Consider the following 19,869-nt stretch of genomic DNA (forward strand, 5'->3'; position numbering starts at 1 on the left):
AGATAGTTAAGTAATCGAAATAGACCTACTGATATTGTTAAAGCTTCATATCAACAGCTCAGTATAAAATTAGCGATCCAAGATAAGCAAGAAATAAACGTTTTAGACTGGACTTTTCCAGATTCAGCCGTGAGGAAATCTTGCCCTTATTTGTTTGGACTGTTCGCGCAAGTCCTAGTACCCATAAATTGCTTTTTAATTATCTGCCAGGAAGGTGTGGTGGGGCATATGGCACGTTCTTTAAACAAAGTTAACACCTTGGCTTTGATATTCACGAGTTATTAACTGCCTTATTACATGAAATTTTGATTTTCGGGTTCTTTAAAATCGTGTTTGCTTGATTTCGGGAAAATAATGATGCGAGAAAATTAGTTTTGAATGTAGGTGAAGTACCGTATCACATCGTTCACTGTACTGTTGGGACAGAAATAAAGAGCGTTAACTTAAAACACTGAATAAAATGCAAACACAAAGTTGTCCCACAATGAAACATTACAGGTTTGTTTGAGGGATGCCCTGTAAAAGTTCTGGAAGGTCGTCAAAACTGTACACAATTCGTGTGTGACCCTCCTGGTCTCCTATAATAAACATTGGCGAATCTTGATTGTTCTCAGATCCATGGAATACTTCCTCTTCTTCTTCGTCTTCTTCCGCTATCAGATCGTTCTCGTCAAACTCTGATATTTCGATATCAGGAACTCCGCGCTGATGATCCATTTCTAAATCGGTATCTGCCTCTTCGATGTGTAGGGTAGGAATTGTGAACTGCTTGAGTGAATCTTTGCTGTGTTGTTCGATGAAGTGAGCAATTTTTTCTTTGCTTTCTTCTTCATGGTGTATGCTTGTTTCAGGTTCATGTTTCTTGATCGGAGAGTCGTGCCATTGGGCATATTCGCTTTGCTTCTCGTCGTCTTTTGTTTGGTGGTAGTTGATATGGGCGAACTTGTGCGGTGCCAAAGGGTCGCCTGCGTCCCACCATATATTCTCGTTGCTGTAATTTTCACGTCGTCTTGTTGGCGTGGCTCTTCTAAATTCCTTTACCTGCGGTACTGAAGGCATAGCTGTTTTGCCTGGCCTCCTTAGAGCCACTTCTCGAGACGACTTAGAAGGATGTTCCTGTTCAAGCTGCCCATCAGATGAGACGGCGCCATCATCAGATGTTGCATTTTCAGACCCTTCTTCCATATAGTTTTCATCCGATTTGGATTGCACTTCCATCGGTGATGGACCAATAAGGTGCAAGAGCTGCTCAGAAAGTCTCCTGAGACTAGGCTCTCGATTTTCTGTTGGCCTTTCGTCATTCTTTGTCGGAAAAGAACACAGGGACACTCTTTTCTTTGGCGCTTCCGATTCGGCCTGCCTGAGTTTCATCAACGACATGTCTGTTAGCATTTGCAGTTGGTCTCTCTCGCGTTCCGCTTGCTGACGTTTTTGGGTCATTGTTGAAATCATCTCTTCCAGCCTTTCGATCTCAAACTGTGCCTCCTCTAACCTGAATTGGAATTCTTCCTTTTCCTTCACAGCCTGTTCCAAAGCCTCTCGGGTATCTTTCATTTCATTTCTAGCTGCTTCACGATCAATAGCTAGTTGATCCCTGTGCTTCACAACGCCGTTTAACTGTGTTTTCAGACTCTGTATAGTACGGTCGCTGGTAGATATGTACCGCTGGTACTTCTCTTCGAGTTGGTGGATGGAATCTCTGCGTCTTGGAGAAATCAATTCTGGTGCATCAAAGTCCTTGCCAACCGTTTTCAAGGCTGTAATGAGCTCATCCCTTTCGAGAAGGGCGTCATCAAACATTGATTTCAGCTCGTGCATATTCTTCTCACTTTCGTACTTGTAAAGAGTGTACTTCTCTTCTGTGAGTCGTTTAACTTCTTCTGCAAGATATCGTGCCTGTTCAGCCTCGGCTGCACGATCGTTCGCCTCGTTCAAACGCATCAGGAACGTCTTCGTCATCAGTTCCACTTCCTTCAGACACTTAGTCTCCGCTTCCTGAACTTGACTGAGGATTGCGTCTTTTGCAGCTTCGGCTCTTTTTTGTAACGCCTTGGCTTTCAACGCCTCCAACTCTGCATTTTTAAGGCGTTGTCTGAGCTCATCTTGACTATAAGATAATGCAACATCTGTGTTGTCCCAAGCCATTGTTCCGTTGTCGTCCACGAAACATTCCACCGTACTCTCTTTGTTTTTCCTGGATGTGGATTTTACAGTTGGAACTTCTTCAGTCAGTGTCTGCGCGTTTAGGGAACCTGATGGTGAAAGGAGGTATGAGACATGCTAAGGATGCGTTTAGAAATTCTTAAAACATGATTTTTTTCTGTGCACCTTGTAATGTAAATGCATAAGACATGAATTACAAGCATAGTGTAGCCCCACCTTCGAATGAATGCGAAGAACAACTTGGCGTCGACGATCCAACTTTCTCGGAGACTTGGTCACTAAGGTCTTGAAAGGTGGGACGATCTGTGGGTTCCTAAATAATATAAAAACCAATTATTGGGGACGAAACAAATTTCTACCTCTACAATCTTACTCCTTTAATTCGTCGAAGAGCGTATCTGCAAGGCTCACAGTACGTATCTAACAAGGTTCAAAATCTTTGGTCATTTGTTTGTTACTAGAGGGCAGCATAAAACACAGTAGCTAAAGATCAAGGTCTGGCCTGTGACTTGTCATAGCTAAGTATACGCCTCGGTAAAAAGATGGCGCTTAGCATATTGGATTTTTTAAAATAACTGTCTAATTTCTCGCGCGCTGATCGGCTCATTTTTATTATCAATAAGAGTACAGACGGATAAAATTTTAATTTATGCAAGTTTTTAAGTTTAACTTTTAGCTGTCAAATTGTCAACTTTTTGACCAATGAGATTTTATGGACTTTTTTCAGTAGCCAAGCAAAAAGCGAGAAAAGCTATTGACAATGTTCGCGTCATTTTGAATACAATTCACTTGTTTATGGCAAGGTTACGACTTATTTTCCCCTGATTCATTCCCGGCATTTGACCATTTTGGGATCTTGTTATTGTAGAAAATAAATTGACGTCAGTTTTTTATGCATCTGTTCTCTTATTGATGGTAAATTTCGTCATAACATTGCCAAAGTTTAGTGCGGAACCACTCCCCTGCGGCTCGTGGTTCCACAGCCACTTTAACAATGTTACGACGCAATTTATCATCAATAAGAGGACAGACGCATAAAAAACTGACGTCAATTTGTTAATTTGACATACCGTCTGTAAGCATGCCGAAATCTTCTCAACAAAACTTCCAACTTGGTCCAATGTGTCCTCCGCTGGCTTATAGCTCAAAACCTACACATAAGGAAAAACAACATGTATTACATATTGGTATTCCAAACTTACATGGATACGCTGTGATGGACTAGCAAGTCTTGAAGGAGCTTCATCACAGTTTACGCAGTTTGAAAAGTTTAGCCTATTTTTTCAAGTGCGTCGTTTGTAATTCGTGTCAATCTTCTCCATCCTAACCATCCTTGATCCTCTATGGTTTATTGTTATCTCTTTGGTGTTTCTCCGTCGTAGTAAACTGCTATTTTCAGGTTTCCTTCAATTTAAGGGTAATTTTGTACGCGGCCAAAATAACTCAAAATACCATGACTGAGCTCCATTAAGATCCACACACCCGAGTTAAACGGCTGTTTTAACAGCCGCTTAACTGCTTGGCTTTTAAACAACAAAATCATATTCAACTTGCCTGCTGTAAATCTGTAATAGGTTGTTGACCAACAGTAGCAACGAAATAAATAAATAGACCTGCAAGAAGCAAATCGCATCAGACTTGAGAAGGCAGAATCTCTTGATAGTGGCAAATAACAATAGACGTTTTTAGCTTGGGTGGTTGTTTTCCCGTTACAAACCACGTGATATTCTCTAGAGAATTGTTCTTTTATCCATCTAAAACTTGAGACCCTGTTAGGGGTAAATTCCGACAAGCGACATGGCCTTGAAACGGCGACATGAGAGCTATGAATTGGCGACGAACGACAGACTACTCCAGCGAAATAGAGAAAGCGACACCAGTGGCAAGATAGACCGACAGCGAATTTCGGAACTGAGAATGCAGTGATTGTTTTAAATGTCTGAGTCGAAGTGAAGACGCATTTCCAGAGTTTCACATGTAAATATGTTTTCCTTTCTCACGCGCGATGTCGGCGGTTCGTGAAACCCAGGCTTTCTTATATATGCTAAAACGTCCACGTCGAGTCCGTCATTGCTGAGTCCGTCACTCTCAGCTGAGTGAGCAGTGCCCTAAAACGCCTAAAAACACGCTTAAGGAAAAAGGAAAGAGATCGTCGACCGTCTGCTTCATATTTTTATTAGTGGGTCACCAGTAAAAGAATATGAAGCTGTATTATCAACAAATTATGGAAGGAAAAGAGAGACAGGGGAAACCTGCCAAGGTTTTCTCGTCTTCAGCAGAAGATAAGGGTTACGCCAAATTCAAAGGAAGATTATAGATAGGAGAGATTATCTGATTGAGGCAGTTGAGATTTTGAGTTAAAGAACGGTTGTTTAACATAAACATGGTAAAAATAGTCATAGGTTCGATTGTACTTTAGGTCCAAATACTGACTGGAAAATGGCTGAAAATAGCAATTCCAATCGTCTAAATTTCAAAATTTCCCGGGGGGAGTATGCCCCCACATCCCCTAGGAGGTCAGCAACTCCAGCGCTCGAAAGCATGCCCAAGCCCTTAGAAAGCATGCCCCCAGTATGCCCCCCAGCATGCCCCCAGCCCCTTAGAAAATTTTGAAAAATTGAAGTAGCTAAGAAGTCTTCTCCTTCATGCTCAGTCGAAATGTGATGCTTTAAGGCTGGTTTTCACTAGCGACGGAGTCGGAATAGGAGTCGTAGTCGAAGTCGTAAGAGAACTTACGACCTAGTGAAAATCGAAAATTAGAGTCGCAGTGTTTCAGCCAGAAAATTTTACTTGAGGGCCAAATTGGCCCCTGGAGATCTTTTTTAAGGGCCAATTTTTTAAGAAAGGGGCCAATAAATTGAAAGCTACAGAAGGAAAAATGCATCAGGGTACCAAGAAAAATAAAGCAGCTTATTAGGATCTACGATAAAATTTGATAGTAAGTGCTTTTTGAAGTGTTTCTACTCTATAAAGTTTGTTTTACCAGTATGAAGGATCCGTGCATTACGAGAGAACAATCCTTAGGCGTACATGACGTCAATGATCAAAGGTTTGCAATGCATTATAGGGCGTTTCTTAACACGGTTAGCCATTTGGAAGTTTTCCGATGTGAGAGAATCAATACAGCAAATAGCACAGCAAAGCAAAAGGACGGATTGGATTCTTTTCTTATGTTGAATGTTTTAGAATGTTGAATGTTTAATGTTGAATGTTTTCAATATGATTTTCTAGAAGGACATTATGTGTGACAAAATAATCGTTGTTGATCGTCAACACAGAGAAATGTAGTCGCCATTATGGAGACTGAACCAGAATTTTTGGTCGCCAAGGATGAAAGGTTAGTTGCATTGGTGACCGATATGGTTGCAATTTCGAGCCCTGGGATGGCTTTTAAAATACTGTGTCTGTGTTAAGCCTGCAGCCTTATAAAAAGAAAGGGCCAAATTGGCCCTTTTTTCGTTTTTCTGGTTGCCATTTCTGATTCCAACGCGGGATTCCCGAATTGGCGCGGTCTGGCGGAAACACTGGAGTCGTAAGCGGAGTCATAAGTTCGACGGAATCGGAGTCGGAAGAATCAGAACGTTTCCATTTCTTCCGATTCTGTTTGCGACTCCGTCGTTTATGATCCAGTGAAAACTACATTGTCGGAGTCGGAAGCAGAAATGGAAAAACCAACCAATCACAAGGCCCGGAAACGAACATTGTGATTGGTTTATTCTTCCGCTTCTGCTTGCGACTCCGACAATCTAGTTTTCACTGGATCGTAAGCCACGGAGTTGTAGGCGGATGCGGTGTATTGCTTCCGACTCTGTCAGTTTGATTTTCTCTAGATCGTATCCCTCTACGCTTCTGATTACGACTCCGACTACGACTCCGTCGCTAGTGAAAACCAGCCTTTGAAAGTAATCATTAAACCCACTGACCGGAGAAATGCTGGCTCTGAATAAGAATTCCTACTGCTGAAAAGTGTTCGAAGCAAGTGCAAAGCGTACAAGGAGTAAATTATATCCAAAGAGATACTTAATTATACATATACTTGACTAAAACAGCAAGGAACCTACAATGCGTGAGAAATAATAGTTTCAGCGTGCACGTAAGAGCGCAAGATTGAATTCGTTTGCGTGAGCCTCATGCTCAATGCGTGAGACTTGAGAGCACTGTGACGGTTTTTTTTTTTTTTTTTTTTTTGATAAACAAAGGTATTATGATGAGTTATACATGTAGCTTTGTTTTAATTGAACAAGGTCAAATTTTCCGACACAACGCCTCTGAGACGAAATTCCGACAGGAGACATAGGAATCTTGCAAAATGCCGACATGGCTGGTGGCGAATTTCAGACAGGGGACATGGGTACCCCCCCTAACAGGGCCTCAAACTTATTCATTCATATACTGGAGACTCTTTGAAAGCAAGAATTCCCAAGAGTATCATCACATGGTCTGAAACAGGGCATCAAACCGCCCAAGCCTAAAAGGTATGTTAACCTCTCATTCCAAAGAGCTGCCAAAATCTAACATGGCGATAACTACCATGGAGAACATGTCCGTTTTGGCGAAATTCGTTTCATGTGTATCTCAATTAACGAGAAATGAAATACGCGGAATTCAGGGGAAAATGCTCTGGTAAATGTCAAGCTTGACTCAGAATATCGTCCCACTCATCTTTCTGTAATAATTGTGCTTTTTACTCTTCTCCTTATCCGAAAATGCTAAAAACAATTGACAGAGAAGACCCACCGTACGCCCAAACGTCGGACGAATACGTTCCAATGCTCTGACTGGCTTCAGGAGCTGGAATAGGAACCTTGTTGTTGTAGACTTCATCAGATAGTGGTCTTTTACACCAAGGAGACCTGCATATGCCAAAAGCGGTGTTAGGTTATTTTTGCTGACTTCTCTTTAGTTATATACATATATTTTAAAACGCGCGAACAGTTAACAAAATAATAGGGAAGCAGACAAACCAGCATACTTATCTTACAAAATTCGCCTTTCTTAACAATTTTTTTTGAAAAACTTGAAACATTCTTAATTACTACACCAGTAATGTTTAAAGATAACTATTAGAACAAATGCTTAGAAGTTTTGCCAGTGAACAAATTGCGATCTCCATGACGTCAATATTAGTTGCCATGGCAACACTAAACGAGTATAAACAGTAACCTATCATGAAAGGGTTTATAACTGCCGGTTTACCGTCCCCTGACAAAATATTTTGGAATTCGTTTCAAAAACTACGTCGAAGAGCCACTGGGAAATATAATTTCCCACAAGTCGATGAATCAAAATTCTGAATAAATAAAAACTTTAACCAAGATGTCGACGTCACTGACGTCTGAAGAGCTTTGGCGCTAACCATGTTTCATATTAGGGTAAATTTTCTTCATCAACAACATCGTGCAAACTGTATAATAGAATGGCCAAAGGAGGAAGACCAAAGTCCTGTGAACCATTTTAAACGATATTTAGAATTGGCATTTATTCTGCTTTCTTTAAGATTATTATGAACCTCACCTTGCACAGTGAAAACCAGAGATCTTTATTATTCCTTTGTCTCCTACAAGACAGTTCTTGGGCACCTAAATAAGTACAATAATTTAAATAAGTTTTAAAAAGCGACATCGTGACCGTGCATGCCACCTGGGTGTTCGGTAAAACCATTTTCGTGAAGCAAGTACTTGATAAAATAAACAACAACAACAAAAAACTTTATTCGCTTTTTTGCATGTTTTATTAAAAAATGTAACGCTATTTTCGGTCCTGTTATGATGCCATCTTTGAAGACCAAAGCTCTTAATTAATGAACCAGCAGCTTACCGTAGACAACCTTTTGTACTTACCAATTCTCCGTGCACCACCCGACACTCGTGGAGATATACCATGCCATTGATCACGTGGTTCATGATATTTCCTAACTCAGTAGGATAGGATTGAAGCAGGGAAGAGTTTCTCATGAGGTATTCTGACAAGTTGCCTGTATTTGAGAAGAAGTTCATTAGTAGATTTAACTCACCAATCGTGGTTGAAAAGCTTCAGAGGGTCTTTTCAATACCTATCAATGGAGGTGACTTGTTTGAATGCATTCCGAGTTTTTTTGCTTATTATTATTTTTTTTATACTAGTGCGTCTGTTAAAACAGCTGTCGCGATAGAATCTTCATCCATTTGTTTTGGTTGATGCACCCGTTCATCACAAGTGTACTAAGACAGTTTCACGAGGACCATTTTGCACGGTTGCCTTTTCATTTGCAGGGTACCGTAGACCCTCGGCATAAATGGCGTCTAAATATGAATAACAATTTATTATAGTTTATACATCCTTAGCCTCGTATTTATTTTTCAAGACAAAGGATTTTTTTACATGAATGTGAGGCTAAGGGTGTATAAGTATTGTTATTCGAATATAGGCGCCATTTATGCAAAGGGTCTATTTATAGGGTTAAATCAACCAAGACGGACTAGTATTTAAGCAAAATATTACTTTTTCCGTGTTTACATAGCCTCATCTAAACTGATACGAGAGAGAGAATTTGAGACAGTAATTCAAACCCGAGACGCAGTCGAGAGTTTGCATTACTGTCTCAAATTCTCTCTCTCGTATCAGTTTAAATGCAAACCCGAGACGCAGTCGAGAGTTTGCATTACTGTCTCAAATTCTCTCTCTCGTATCACTTTAAATGCAAACCCGAGACGTAGTTGAGAGTTTGCATAACTTTCGAGAATTCTCTCAACTTCATAAGTGTTTGAGATCAGACTATGTTAACACTTTAAAAGTACTTCACTGCTTTTATAAAATATTTCTCAAGAGTACACGCGAATCTAAAACGTCACAACCGTGTTCACATACTATCATCTAATCACACCTATCGACCAATGACCGCGCGCGTATTATCTCAGTTATTTTATCACAACGGTTGGTTTGCACGACGTAATGATATTTGACTGACGCGAGAAACGGTTCCCTTGCAAACAAGTAAGCAATGAGTTCTTATCAGGGTGAAAATATCCGATTTACAAAATTTTGACAAAAGGAATTTATTTCCTTTTAGTAAAAACACTCTGATTGATAAATACACGGTCAAAGAGGACTTGAGTTACTTCTATTTGCCTTCATATATGCTGTACATAGAATCCTCACATTAGTAAAAAGCGAGAAATTAACAAAACAATATTACCGTTAGACAGATTTTCTTGAACCATGAAGTTGCGAGGTCCCTTGATACCAACCCCATGCAGTTTTACTACGTTGTCGTGGTTAAGGGTCCTGCGGAAGAAACGAAAAAGAAGATTACGAAAACCGCTAGCCCAAAATAAGAACGTTTGATAGCAGGTTAAAAACCGCAAGCTTATCCAAAAGAATACCCATAGCTGAAACGATGTCTTCATTGACCCTTATTTATTGCTGAAATTATTAGCGTTAATAACTGCCTGCCTCTATTTAAACGATCACTTGTTTACTCACATCATCAATCTTGCCTGATTGCTGAACTTTTCCTTTAATATATCAGAGCTTCCTTCCGGTAGAGCTTGTATCAATGCGTCCTTGTTGTGAAACTTGCCGTAATTAACACTCTGAGGAGAAAGTTCATTGTACTGTCGTCCAAAATTCTGTTTTCAGCCTTCCATAGCCTTTGAGGCCTCGGCAAGCGAGCAGGGTTGGCACTGGAACTGCTTTTGTTTGTTTGTTTGTTTGTTTGTTTGTTTGTTTTGTTTTGTTTTGTTTTGTTTTCTTTCTTTCTCTTCCGTTTGTGTTTGTTGGTGGTTCTATCATGTCAGTTATGTATATGTTGACTGGACAGGAAAACTATCGCGCACTCTGATGACAAGTAGAGTGTGAAATGGCCTACTCTAAAAACATGAGCGATAAAAATGGCTAGAAACGCATAACATGACGTCACAAGACATGACATAAAATGACATATCATGCATGACATGACATGACGTGGCGTGACGTGACGTGACGTGAAATGACATAAAATGAAATGACATGTCAGAAATATTCTCAGCTATAGAAAGCAAAGAAATTTTTCCTCAATGGCAGCACGTATATTGAAACTGAAAAGTTGTCATTGCTGTCACGATCACACATAATGTGTACTTCATTATGCTTACCCATGGTAGGTTCAAGTCGCACTCCTCTCTTGTTTCAATTTCTCCCCAGTCCACCTTCCAGATTTCTAAGCAAAAAAACACCCCTAGATTAATACCGGCACATAAAAGGATGGTAAAATAATTCGAAAATAATAATGGTAATCAACGTTATGCATTTCAAGGAAATGGTCAATATTAATGTGTTATATAAGTGATAAATTTAAGCAAGACCAATAAAATAATGCATGGGTCTGCATAGACTCGTAAGGTTAGTTAACAAACACAAAGCTAGTGTTTGCGATCTGGTGCCTGAAGTAGTGTTAAAATTAAGACTCAACACTCCTTGTCACTCTTTGCTCAGTTACGCTCTAATTTTGACCACTCTCCCTCGAGCTGGCAATAATTACCATCGGCATTCTTGATGGTGGGGTACTTTTCCAGAGTTATTCCTAGAGCTGCAATGAAACAAAATCAAAATATTCTCTGTTACATAGAGTTCACTATATGCTGTACATTTATTGCCACCCCAATGCAAATAAAGTGCATTAATTAATTATCACTTTTGTCAAGATTTCCATTGAGACGTCGTGACTGCTTTACTGCTAATCTCAATCAATAGAGCGTTTTTACTCAGGCGACCAGCGGCCATACAAATTTATTGGAACAAAAGAGAGTGTTGAAAATGGTTTAGGACAGCATGGCCGCCGTTTCATTGTTTTGGGACACCAATATGGCTGGCATGACGTCAAGCGAAAACACTCTATTGGTTAAGTCGACTGGCTACAAACTCGTTCCCGGGGCCTCTCTTCTTGTTCCGCTGAGAGATCCTGGGAATGAAGTTGGATTGGCTCTTAGTGGTCGGGTTTCTGTTAGCTGCGAAAGTCGTCTTCTGATGTATGACAAATTGTATCACAAAATGCTACGTGTCCTGTTAGATTTAAATCTATCACTATTTGCCAATCATAAGCAAGGACTGTCCCAATCTTACTTGCATGCTGCTTGCATTGGTCCAGCAGCTGTTGTATACTATCAAACTGCAGAAAATTCGCGTAGGACACTGCGTCAGACTCGTCCTTCACGCGATACTTCTGAGTTGTTTCGTCGAGAAGAACCTCAATATGCTTCACTGTTCTGTCCGTTCTGAAACGTAACAAGATGAAAATTATTCCGTCGACGTAGAAAACCGAGAAAAATCAAAAAAGAAAAAAAGAGGGTGACAAAAATGGCATTGAGACACATAGGGTGGGATTTTAGCAGCACTGATCTCTTGATATCCCAATTCTTACGTTGTTAGTATGTGACTATAAAAAGTGTGGAATCGTTTAACACGCCTGTCAGAATAAGATCACTTTCTACCACGAATTCAGTTGAAAATCAGCTCAGATACAACTTTTGAAGGCCCTCGACAATGACCGAAAAGATTTTGCAATGCTAAATTTCAAGTTTCAATAAGTGCTCCCAGCTATCCGACATAAGCGGTGAAAAGTATCAGTCGTGTCAGTTCATTTTCGAACATTATCCTAATCCTGACTGGGATTTCCAAAACCCGGGAATGATCTAAAAATAACTCGACAGAAATTACGTTAGGAAATGAGGGCTATGCGAGGGATTATCGCTGTTACCCTCGATCTTCTCCTACGCTATCGCAAGCACTCTTGTTATTAAGTAGTTATTATTAATACTACTAACCTAAAAGATAGAATAGTTCTAGTCCCCAGTCCACTTGTTCTTAAGATGAAACATCCTGGAACCTAGTCAACAACAATATTTTATTTATATTCTATTTGAGTGGAGAAACAGACCAACATTTCCCAATATGGACCGAACAGGCTTGTTCAATAAAGTATTTGTTATAATAGCTGTTTTAAAACTCTGCTTATAAATTACTGCGTCCACGCGATCCAATCTTGGTAAAAGCATGCGCAAAAGTTAGGCATTTATTTCATTGCGTTTTTCAGAGCGCTTTCGAGAAATTTAAACTCAAATTGTCCACCAAATATGACGGAAAAACATGCTAGCTCGAGCAGTACTGGGAAATATTGGCTGACGGTCGTTTTTGGATGGACCTCGCTGCGCTCCGTCCGTACTGTAACGACCACGGGCCAATATTTCCCAGTACGGCCCTCGCGCTCAATTAGTAAGCAGTTATTAGTAAATTGAAATTTGATACTACACCTGGTCTCTTAAAATGGCTGCAGTGATAGAATTGGGAATCTCATCAAAAAACCATCTGTATAGTGAACAAAACATTGTGGTAAATTAAAGTACGAACAAAGTACAAAAAAGGCCAAACTTAGCAGGCTTAATAGCCCAGTGAGCAATAGCAATCATATGCCCGCTAATGAGTTACTATGCTATGAATTCACCTAATGGTTTAGAAGAGTACCTGCATCAACCTTATTCCCAGAAAGAAGACCCTGGAAACGAGGTTACACGCGCAAGTAGTCATGTCGGTAAAATCTTATTTTATCATTACGACGGGCTAAACTGCGCCTCTTTGCGCACTCCATCACTATTGAGGCGACACTTTTGGCTAATGAGGTTATACTATAGACATGGGATGCAAGAAGACAAATTAAGAACATTCTACGGAGCGAAAAGTAGCACTCTTAACATATGGTGTTCTTCCCGGCTTTTCGTGACCAACAAGAAAGAGCGCACCAAGATTTGAAAGCCGCCGCTTTAAGATATCTTCACAATTCATTTAAATTCCGTTTTGTGTTCGTTTTAGTACTTGTCATTATGCTTGTCAAAAGGCGAGTGGCTGGCAATGCAAATTCTATACACGTAATTGTATGTACTGTCACTGTCTCGGTCAAGCAAACAGTTTGTTAATAAACTTCTCTGGCGTGCTCTCATCGATCTCTTGGTAGATTTACTCGGTCGCGGGCCAGGCAGAAAATCCCGCACATGATCCCCAGCATTTTGCGCCGCTGCCATCGGAATCGTACATCTCAAACTCCCAGCAATTAGTCTGAGAGACTCGAGATGTGATAGAGAATCTCATACTTACGGTTCTTCTTCGAGGTCTTTGAGCTTCACAAGATCTTTTGGAATGTATCCATATCCGCTAGTCCTGAAACATTATATCAAGACCAAATAGTGAGATCCAGTAAATGGACGTGGACCATGGTTTCCTGATTTTTCTAAACCGTCGACGCTGCGCACATTTCTTTTGCCAGCTGATTAAGAAATAGTAACTTTTCCTTTTTTTTTTTCTTCGAGCAAAAAAATGTAGAAATGCTTTATGAATGTTGCATAGACAGTCATTGTGTGGGTAGCTACGTAACGAGTGGAGCCAAACAACAATTGCAATGAAGAGCAGGAAAAGGAGGGTGACTTACGATGTGGTCGAAAATGCTTTCCACTCGTTGTTACCAGAGGCATCAGAAACAGTTAAGTGATCACCCTAAAATCACGATCCGACGAAAAAATAAGTCACCATTAAATAAACAAGCAAACATAATAAAGAACTAAAACGATAAATTGCCCTTTTTATTATACTGAGAAAATTGCTTTATTGTGATTGGCTGAGAGTACGCAAACTTATCATTGATTTTGAATTTGTATCCGGGGGGACAAACGCCAACATGTTAGATGAAATTCAGCTGGTTTAGCTTTATTTGAATTCGTGCGTCATGAAGCAAAGACAAAATGACATATCATCAGTTTTCAATGCCGCATCGCGTCCACTGCTCTTGAAATCTTTCCACGCTACAACACATTCTTGTGCCACTATTCGCTTCGTTTGTGCACCAACACTTCACGTCCCCGCAAGATTTCCCCCAGTGTACTGTATGCCGACCTTAAAGGGTTGTGCAATTCTGAGAGAATTGTCGAATATCTGCTCTTGGAGTAAATCCTTACTCGTACTATTACCGAGCCAAACATCACTGCCATTAACATTGTTATTTTGATGCAACAAATAAAAAAAAAAAAACTAAGACAAAAACAATAACAAAATCATGTGTCACAAAAAGACCTGTCATCAATCAATGTTCGGTTGTTTAATACGTTAACTGTGGGTCGTGAGCAAACTTTGTCAGCTACAGAACATTACAGAGACATAAAAAATGCTAGCCAGTGGCTCTCTTGTTAAATTATTGTAATTAATCCTTACGGCACTGAAGGGAAGACTTCCAGGCATATCTGAGTAATGAGACTCCTGGGCGATCACTCCAAAACCATGGAAAGCAATTGCTAGAGACAACTAGGAATACAAAAAAGATCCACAAAATAACAAATTATTTAAACGATTTTTCATATTAGTGCGAACATAATTTATCGTTTAACTATCACAACACAGTCGAATTGTTCGTGACTGTTTGTCTTCAAATTGAGTAACTTAGTTATCTTGTAATACCTTTTGCCGCTTGACGTCTGGAATTCCTAAGCAGAAAAAAGCGGAAAAAACAGAATTCAGGAAAGCAATACTCCGTTTAGAGAAGTAATTTCCGTAATCAGACTCTCTACTGGTTCAGGGCCCTAGTCAGCCACACCTTTGTTTTTGTTTACATGCGAGAGTTTGGGTATTATATTGTATTCGGAGCATGTCGAAACGACGAAAATCACTGTGAAACTACTAAAGATAATTAAACATGCTTTCAGGAACACATCTTACTGAGTAAAGCAAAAAGACTTCACTTCACCATGCAATATCAATCATTTCGATGGCATCGAAAATGGCAGAGGCTGACTAGGATCCTCTAAGTTGAAAAACTTGTTAGTCGCTTAAATCAAGACCGAAGATCAAGGCACTTACCCTGATCTTCTCTTCTTGGAAGGTAATGTTGCAAACCTTTCATCGTATGTTCAAAAATTCTTCAACTAATCCAGTGGGAAACTGGTAATGAAAACGCTGAGACTAGATCGAATTGTTTGTTTGTTTGTTTTGTTTTGTTTTGTTTTCGTCTCGTTTAGTTCTGGTTTGAGCTGGCGGTACTGCGGCTATGCCGGTGCTGGGATAATACTAACTTAACTTGTAATTGTTTGTTACAGTGTTGTTGTCGTTGGTGGTGGTGCTGATTTGAATATAAATGCTGCTAGCTCTGCTACCGGAGGCTGCTCTTCTCGTCTTGTTCCAGTATTGAGTGCATCTGTCCTTACCAATTTCGCTTAGGCAGCAACTTTCGTAATTCGTTCTCATCATCAAGGCTTGTCTTCGCGAGCGAAGATCATGAAGGGGGAGTGATCCACGTCGACTGCAGGCACTCTCGTGCATGGTTAGCGAGGCTAATGCGTCTAGTGCTCTGGGAAGTACACTATTAAACTTTCTAGGAAAATAAAATCATTGCTTACCGTAAATTGTACTTGGCTTGCATCCTGGCGAGCTTCGGAACGTTGCCGCCTTGCAGCAAGACCATCCTTTGCCGGTAAAGCGACCCGAGTGGTACTGGGTCAGACTCACTGGATTGTCCACACAAGCTAAAAATTGACATTTCGATCAGCAAGGCTACTGACGATTGTTTTCGTTACAAATGCATTGCTTCAACGATCAGAAGCTTCTCTATGACTTGCTCAAAATCACCCTAACTCCTGGGATGGGGTGGAGGGGGAGGGGGGGGGGGAGGTGCTCTACAAAGTTTTATACTGGGAGGTGCCGCCCCGAGGTTCAACTCGTTTCCCTTTCGTATACCACTTTGACAGAAAAGGTATCCATTTGGTATACCTCTTAGAGAAGAAAGGTACCTCTTTCACATACCTACTTAAGAACTACCACGAAAGAACATCAAGCACTACCAGAAGAGAAGTTTAACCAGAAAACAAGTATCATCTATTCACTCCGTTCATGTTACATCTAAATGATAGATTTCCCTACTCTTTCATATACCTCAACTTAATATCCCTATCCTTTTATATCCCTACAGCCTGAAAAAGTCAGCCCTTTCAGGCCGAGCATCCCCGTATAGGCCGTTATAGAGAGTACATTCCCCCCCTCCCCGCCCCGGCCCTAATTAAATTCTAAAATTTGACCTTAAAATTGTTGATGATGGCGAGGTATCTCTACAGAAAACCATTTCTAGTCTCTGATTGGCCATTGCTCGGCCATTCATTCTGTTATCAGCAAATCAATTAAACCTGACGGATCAGTCTTCAAAAAAGTAAGTCACCAGTACAGAAGGAGTCATTAACGGAACTAGGTAATGCGAATTTAGAGCAAATGAACTGGTCACAGAATAAACTAAATATCACAATAACAACCTAAAACGTCTAAAACTGTAGACAAACTCGAAGGAAACACAGAAAAAAAATAATAAAAAGAGGCATGGATAGACAAAATTGGAGACGATTAAAACGGATTGCAAGAGAGTGAAATTGCAAAACAGTGACCCAAGGTTTCTCAAATTTACCTCAGTTTTTAAGGAAGTGCGATTATAAATTATCATTCTGTTTACCGGTGAGCTCGATTTTTATTGCATTGTAAACTCTAAAATAACATTTAAGTGTTCACGTACCTAACCGTAATGAAGATAGCCACGACTCGAACTCGTCAACGTCATAAGCGGATAAATAAAGAGTTCGTGTGTTAGAATTGTCCTTCTTAGTGCGGCAGTGATATGTTACCTGAAAAGAGAAACGGAGTCTTTCGAGAACGGTTACGTAATTCATGTGCACAAATGATGGATGAAATGTTTTAGTGTGGACGGGGAAAGCGCTGTGAAAACGATAGTGTGGACGCGAAGTTTTTCGTACGTTTTCTATACGAAAACGCATCATTGAAAATGCATCCTTTGGAAAACGCATTGTTGTGGTGGGACCTCAAACGGCAAGCTGATTAGTTTCTTAATTTTTTATTAATAAATGGTTGTCACCCAGCTAGTCCAGCTTCACTGGGTGACCAGCTACTGAAGGGCTTTTAATTAATATTGTATAATTAATTGCTCTGCTTTAGTTTACAGTACATATAAGCCTTGTTGTTGTTGTTGACGTGTCGAAGGGTCAGTTATTATTATTTTTTTGGCGTGGGAAGTGGGGGAAGGGGACTTGGGGGAGCTGGGGGAGCTTGGTTAGGGCAGCAATGAGAGTGTTCGCCTTATACCAAGTGGGCAGGGTTCGAATCCTGTACTCGGCGTCATAAGTGGGTTGAGCTTGTTGCTGGTTCTCGTTCCTGCATCATGGTTTTTTGTTTTGTTTTTTTTTCCGGATCCTTCCGTTTTTCTACCTTCACAAATCTGAAAACAGTCGACGAATAATCACTCCGAGGGCTTGTTACTGCTAAATGCCAAATATCTTATTATCAGTATTTTATTTTCGCGATGGTAGGTTTGTGTTGCAGGAACATCATTGTTTGGTTGTTCAGTTTTGGATAGCTTCAGGCAAGAGACGAGGCGTCTATTGCTTCAGGTGGAGTAAAGGGAATCGAAGAAATGCAAAGACAAAAAAAAGAGAAAAAGAGAAGAATTTAAAACCAAACCTGAAAACATAGCGCCTGGCTAAATGCGTCGTCATCCACTTCTTCCACAGATTGGATATTAAACAGTTCGATGAAAAATTCCGGCTTTTCTCCTTTTGTCTGTGTAAATATGAAAAAACCTTACAGTAAATGGAAAAGAAAACAACAACAACAACAACAACAACAAAACAGCAACAATTAAAAAAAAACAACAACAAACTAAAATAAATTACAAAGTCATGTGGACTTTCTCGAGTTTGAATTTCTCTCCATCCTCCCTCTCTTCCCTCCCGACCCCAAAGGCTTAAAAAAAAAAAAGAAAAAACCCTTTATAAGAAATTGCTTTTCAGGAACAAATAGACAAGAGACCCAGACCTAGGACAAATAGCTAAAGGCAACTTAATTTATGTCGGATATTTGCTTTGCATCGTTGGCCTTTCTGATGTCGATTTTTGACACTCGTGAAAAACCATTGGATGAGAGACTTGAACCTAGTCTAGTCGGACGGAATCTCTCTCCAGGCTCTCGCGCTAATTTCTTTTACAAACTGGTGTAATCCTCTTGTTTATTCGCACCTAATTACGCATTAACGCGTAGAAAATCTCTTAACTTTGCAAGCGGACACATTAGGTCTTTAGATAATCATAGATTTGTAGAAGTGAACACTTCGCTAATAACTGACTGCTGTGAAAATTTAGACTGGATACAGAGATCGAACAAAATCACGATTAAATTTTACCATCTTTCAGATGCAGCCTTGGCGAACACAGCCTTTGCATCCTCTAACTGTAAAGCAATTTATCTCTTAGCGCAACGCTTGCTTAGTTTGATTGACAATTAACTCCTACACCGGCTACGGACCAGTCTGAGCGAACATGATCAATAAATTTACTGAACAGAATCACTTCGTAAGCAGACTGTCAACAGCCGAGATTTTTACAGCTTCAAGAGTTGACTTTACATTTCATGTTGCCATATGTGTAACATGGTTGAATTCATACCTAAATTTTCGGTAGTTGTTATGAATGAGTGCTTTCCGGTATCAAAACCCTTCGGCAATCATTTTTTACAATTTGTTCATGGTGATATCATGAGTATGAGGCCTATTCGATTCCTTTTTTAAATCATTTTCCGTTATATTTTACGAAGCATGGAACATAGCCAGTTACAACGGACATAATATTTCTCAAGTAGGCACATGAGTAAAGTTCACTGAATTGCTTCGCTAACTATTATTCGCTGTTTGATCGGCAAACAAGCACATCTGCGAAGTTCACACAAATGGTCTCTCTCCAGGGACTAACTGAAACTTACTGATCAGCTCACAGCAAACTATAGTACATTACTACAAGCCAGACATTTTATAAATACTGCTGTAAAAGGCTTACCCACTGTGTTGAGCTGTGGTAATACTCAAACAAACCGTCGGTCAAAACTCCAAAAACACCCTCGAACAATGACTTGGCTAGGAAGCTTCGTCTCTTTGTTTTTCGCACCAGAATATTACCGCAGAACTTCGCTGTTTCCTTCTTAGATTCCATTAGATTAGAAAGATTTGTCGCCACCGTAAATTACTTGAGCAAACTCATTCCGCGCCACTTTGCATATTGGAAATAACGAGTCCTGTTTGTTTTGCGAGTTTGTGTGCCACTGCAAATTCCTTCACCTCTGGAGTTTTCCGCGACGCAATGAAACAGCAAAATTGGAAGATAAAGAAGGGAACAAGATACTGTTAATAATTTCAGTTTAAAATTCGCTCGTAGTCTGCCACCAGTTTGTAGCATTCAACTTTCACTACGTGTCTTGTCGCTAATAGCGTGCCCACATTAAATCGGATATTGCCTCTAATTTATTAGATATACGTTTTTCCACTCTCAGTAAATTGACACATGCCATGCAGTTCAGTTTGTTTTAGGAACAGCAATTTTACGCTGAAAGGAAGAATCTGTCTAAAGACGTTGGAGTGTGTGTACACTGTACATATCTCTGTAGTCACGGTTAACGTTCCCACACTAAGGCCTGGTCCACACCACGCAAGAGAAATTTGAAAACGCAGCTTTACTTCTATCGTTAGACCTGCCGTCCACACTAATCCATCTAAAAAAATGGAGCTTTTCAAAAACGCTCTTCACTGGCCGGACGAATTTGAAAATGCTGGCTTTTTGTTTTCGTGGGGACGAAAAACATTTTGAAAAGGGATATTTTTTGAGAGCGATGGCGTCA

General features: G+C 40.1%; 1 protein-coding gene across 1 annotated transcript; it reads right to left on the reverse strand.

Moving 5' to 3' along the window:
• Positions 1-487: 487 nt before the first annotated feature.
• LOC145497478 (uncharacterized) lies at positions 488-19,478 on the reverse strand. Its single transcript, XM_081477281.1, has 22 exons — positions 19,035-19,478; positions 17,668-17,766; positions 16,709-16,817; positions 15,552-15,677; positions 14,617-14,642; positions 14,374-14,463; positions 13,598-13,662; positions 13,267-13,329; positions 12,429-12,483; positions 11,943-12,004; positions 11,242-11,393; positions 10,661-10,708; positions 10,275-10,339; positions 9,625-9,734; positions 9,338-9,426; positions 8,004-8,137; positions 7,678-7,742; positions 6,901-7,016; positions 3,718-3,776; positions 3,234-3,314; positions 2,380-2,476; positions 488-2,252 (listed from the first exon to the last, which is right to left on the reverse strand). Exons 1-22 carry the CDS (start codon positions 19,185-19,187, stop codon positions 493-495), a joined length of 3,624 nt encoding a protein of 1,207 aa, XP_081333407.1. The 5' UTR covers positions 19,188-19,478; the 3' UTR covers positions 488-492.
• Between the last annotated feature and the right edge of the window lie 391 nt (positions 19,479-19,869).

This window comes from Orbicella franksi, chromosome 9 (genome assembly GCF_964199315.1).
Source record: "Orbicella franksi chromosome 9, jaOrbFran1.1, whole genome shotgun sequence".
Lineage (NCBI taxonomy): Eukaryota > Metazoa > Cnidaria > Anthozoa > Scleractinia > Merulinidae > Orbicella > Orbicella franksi.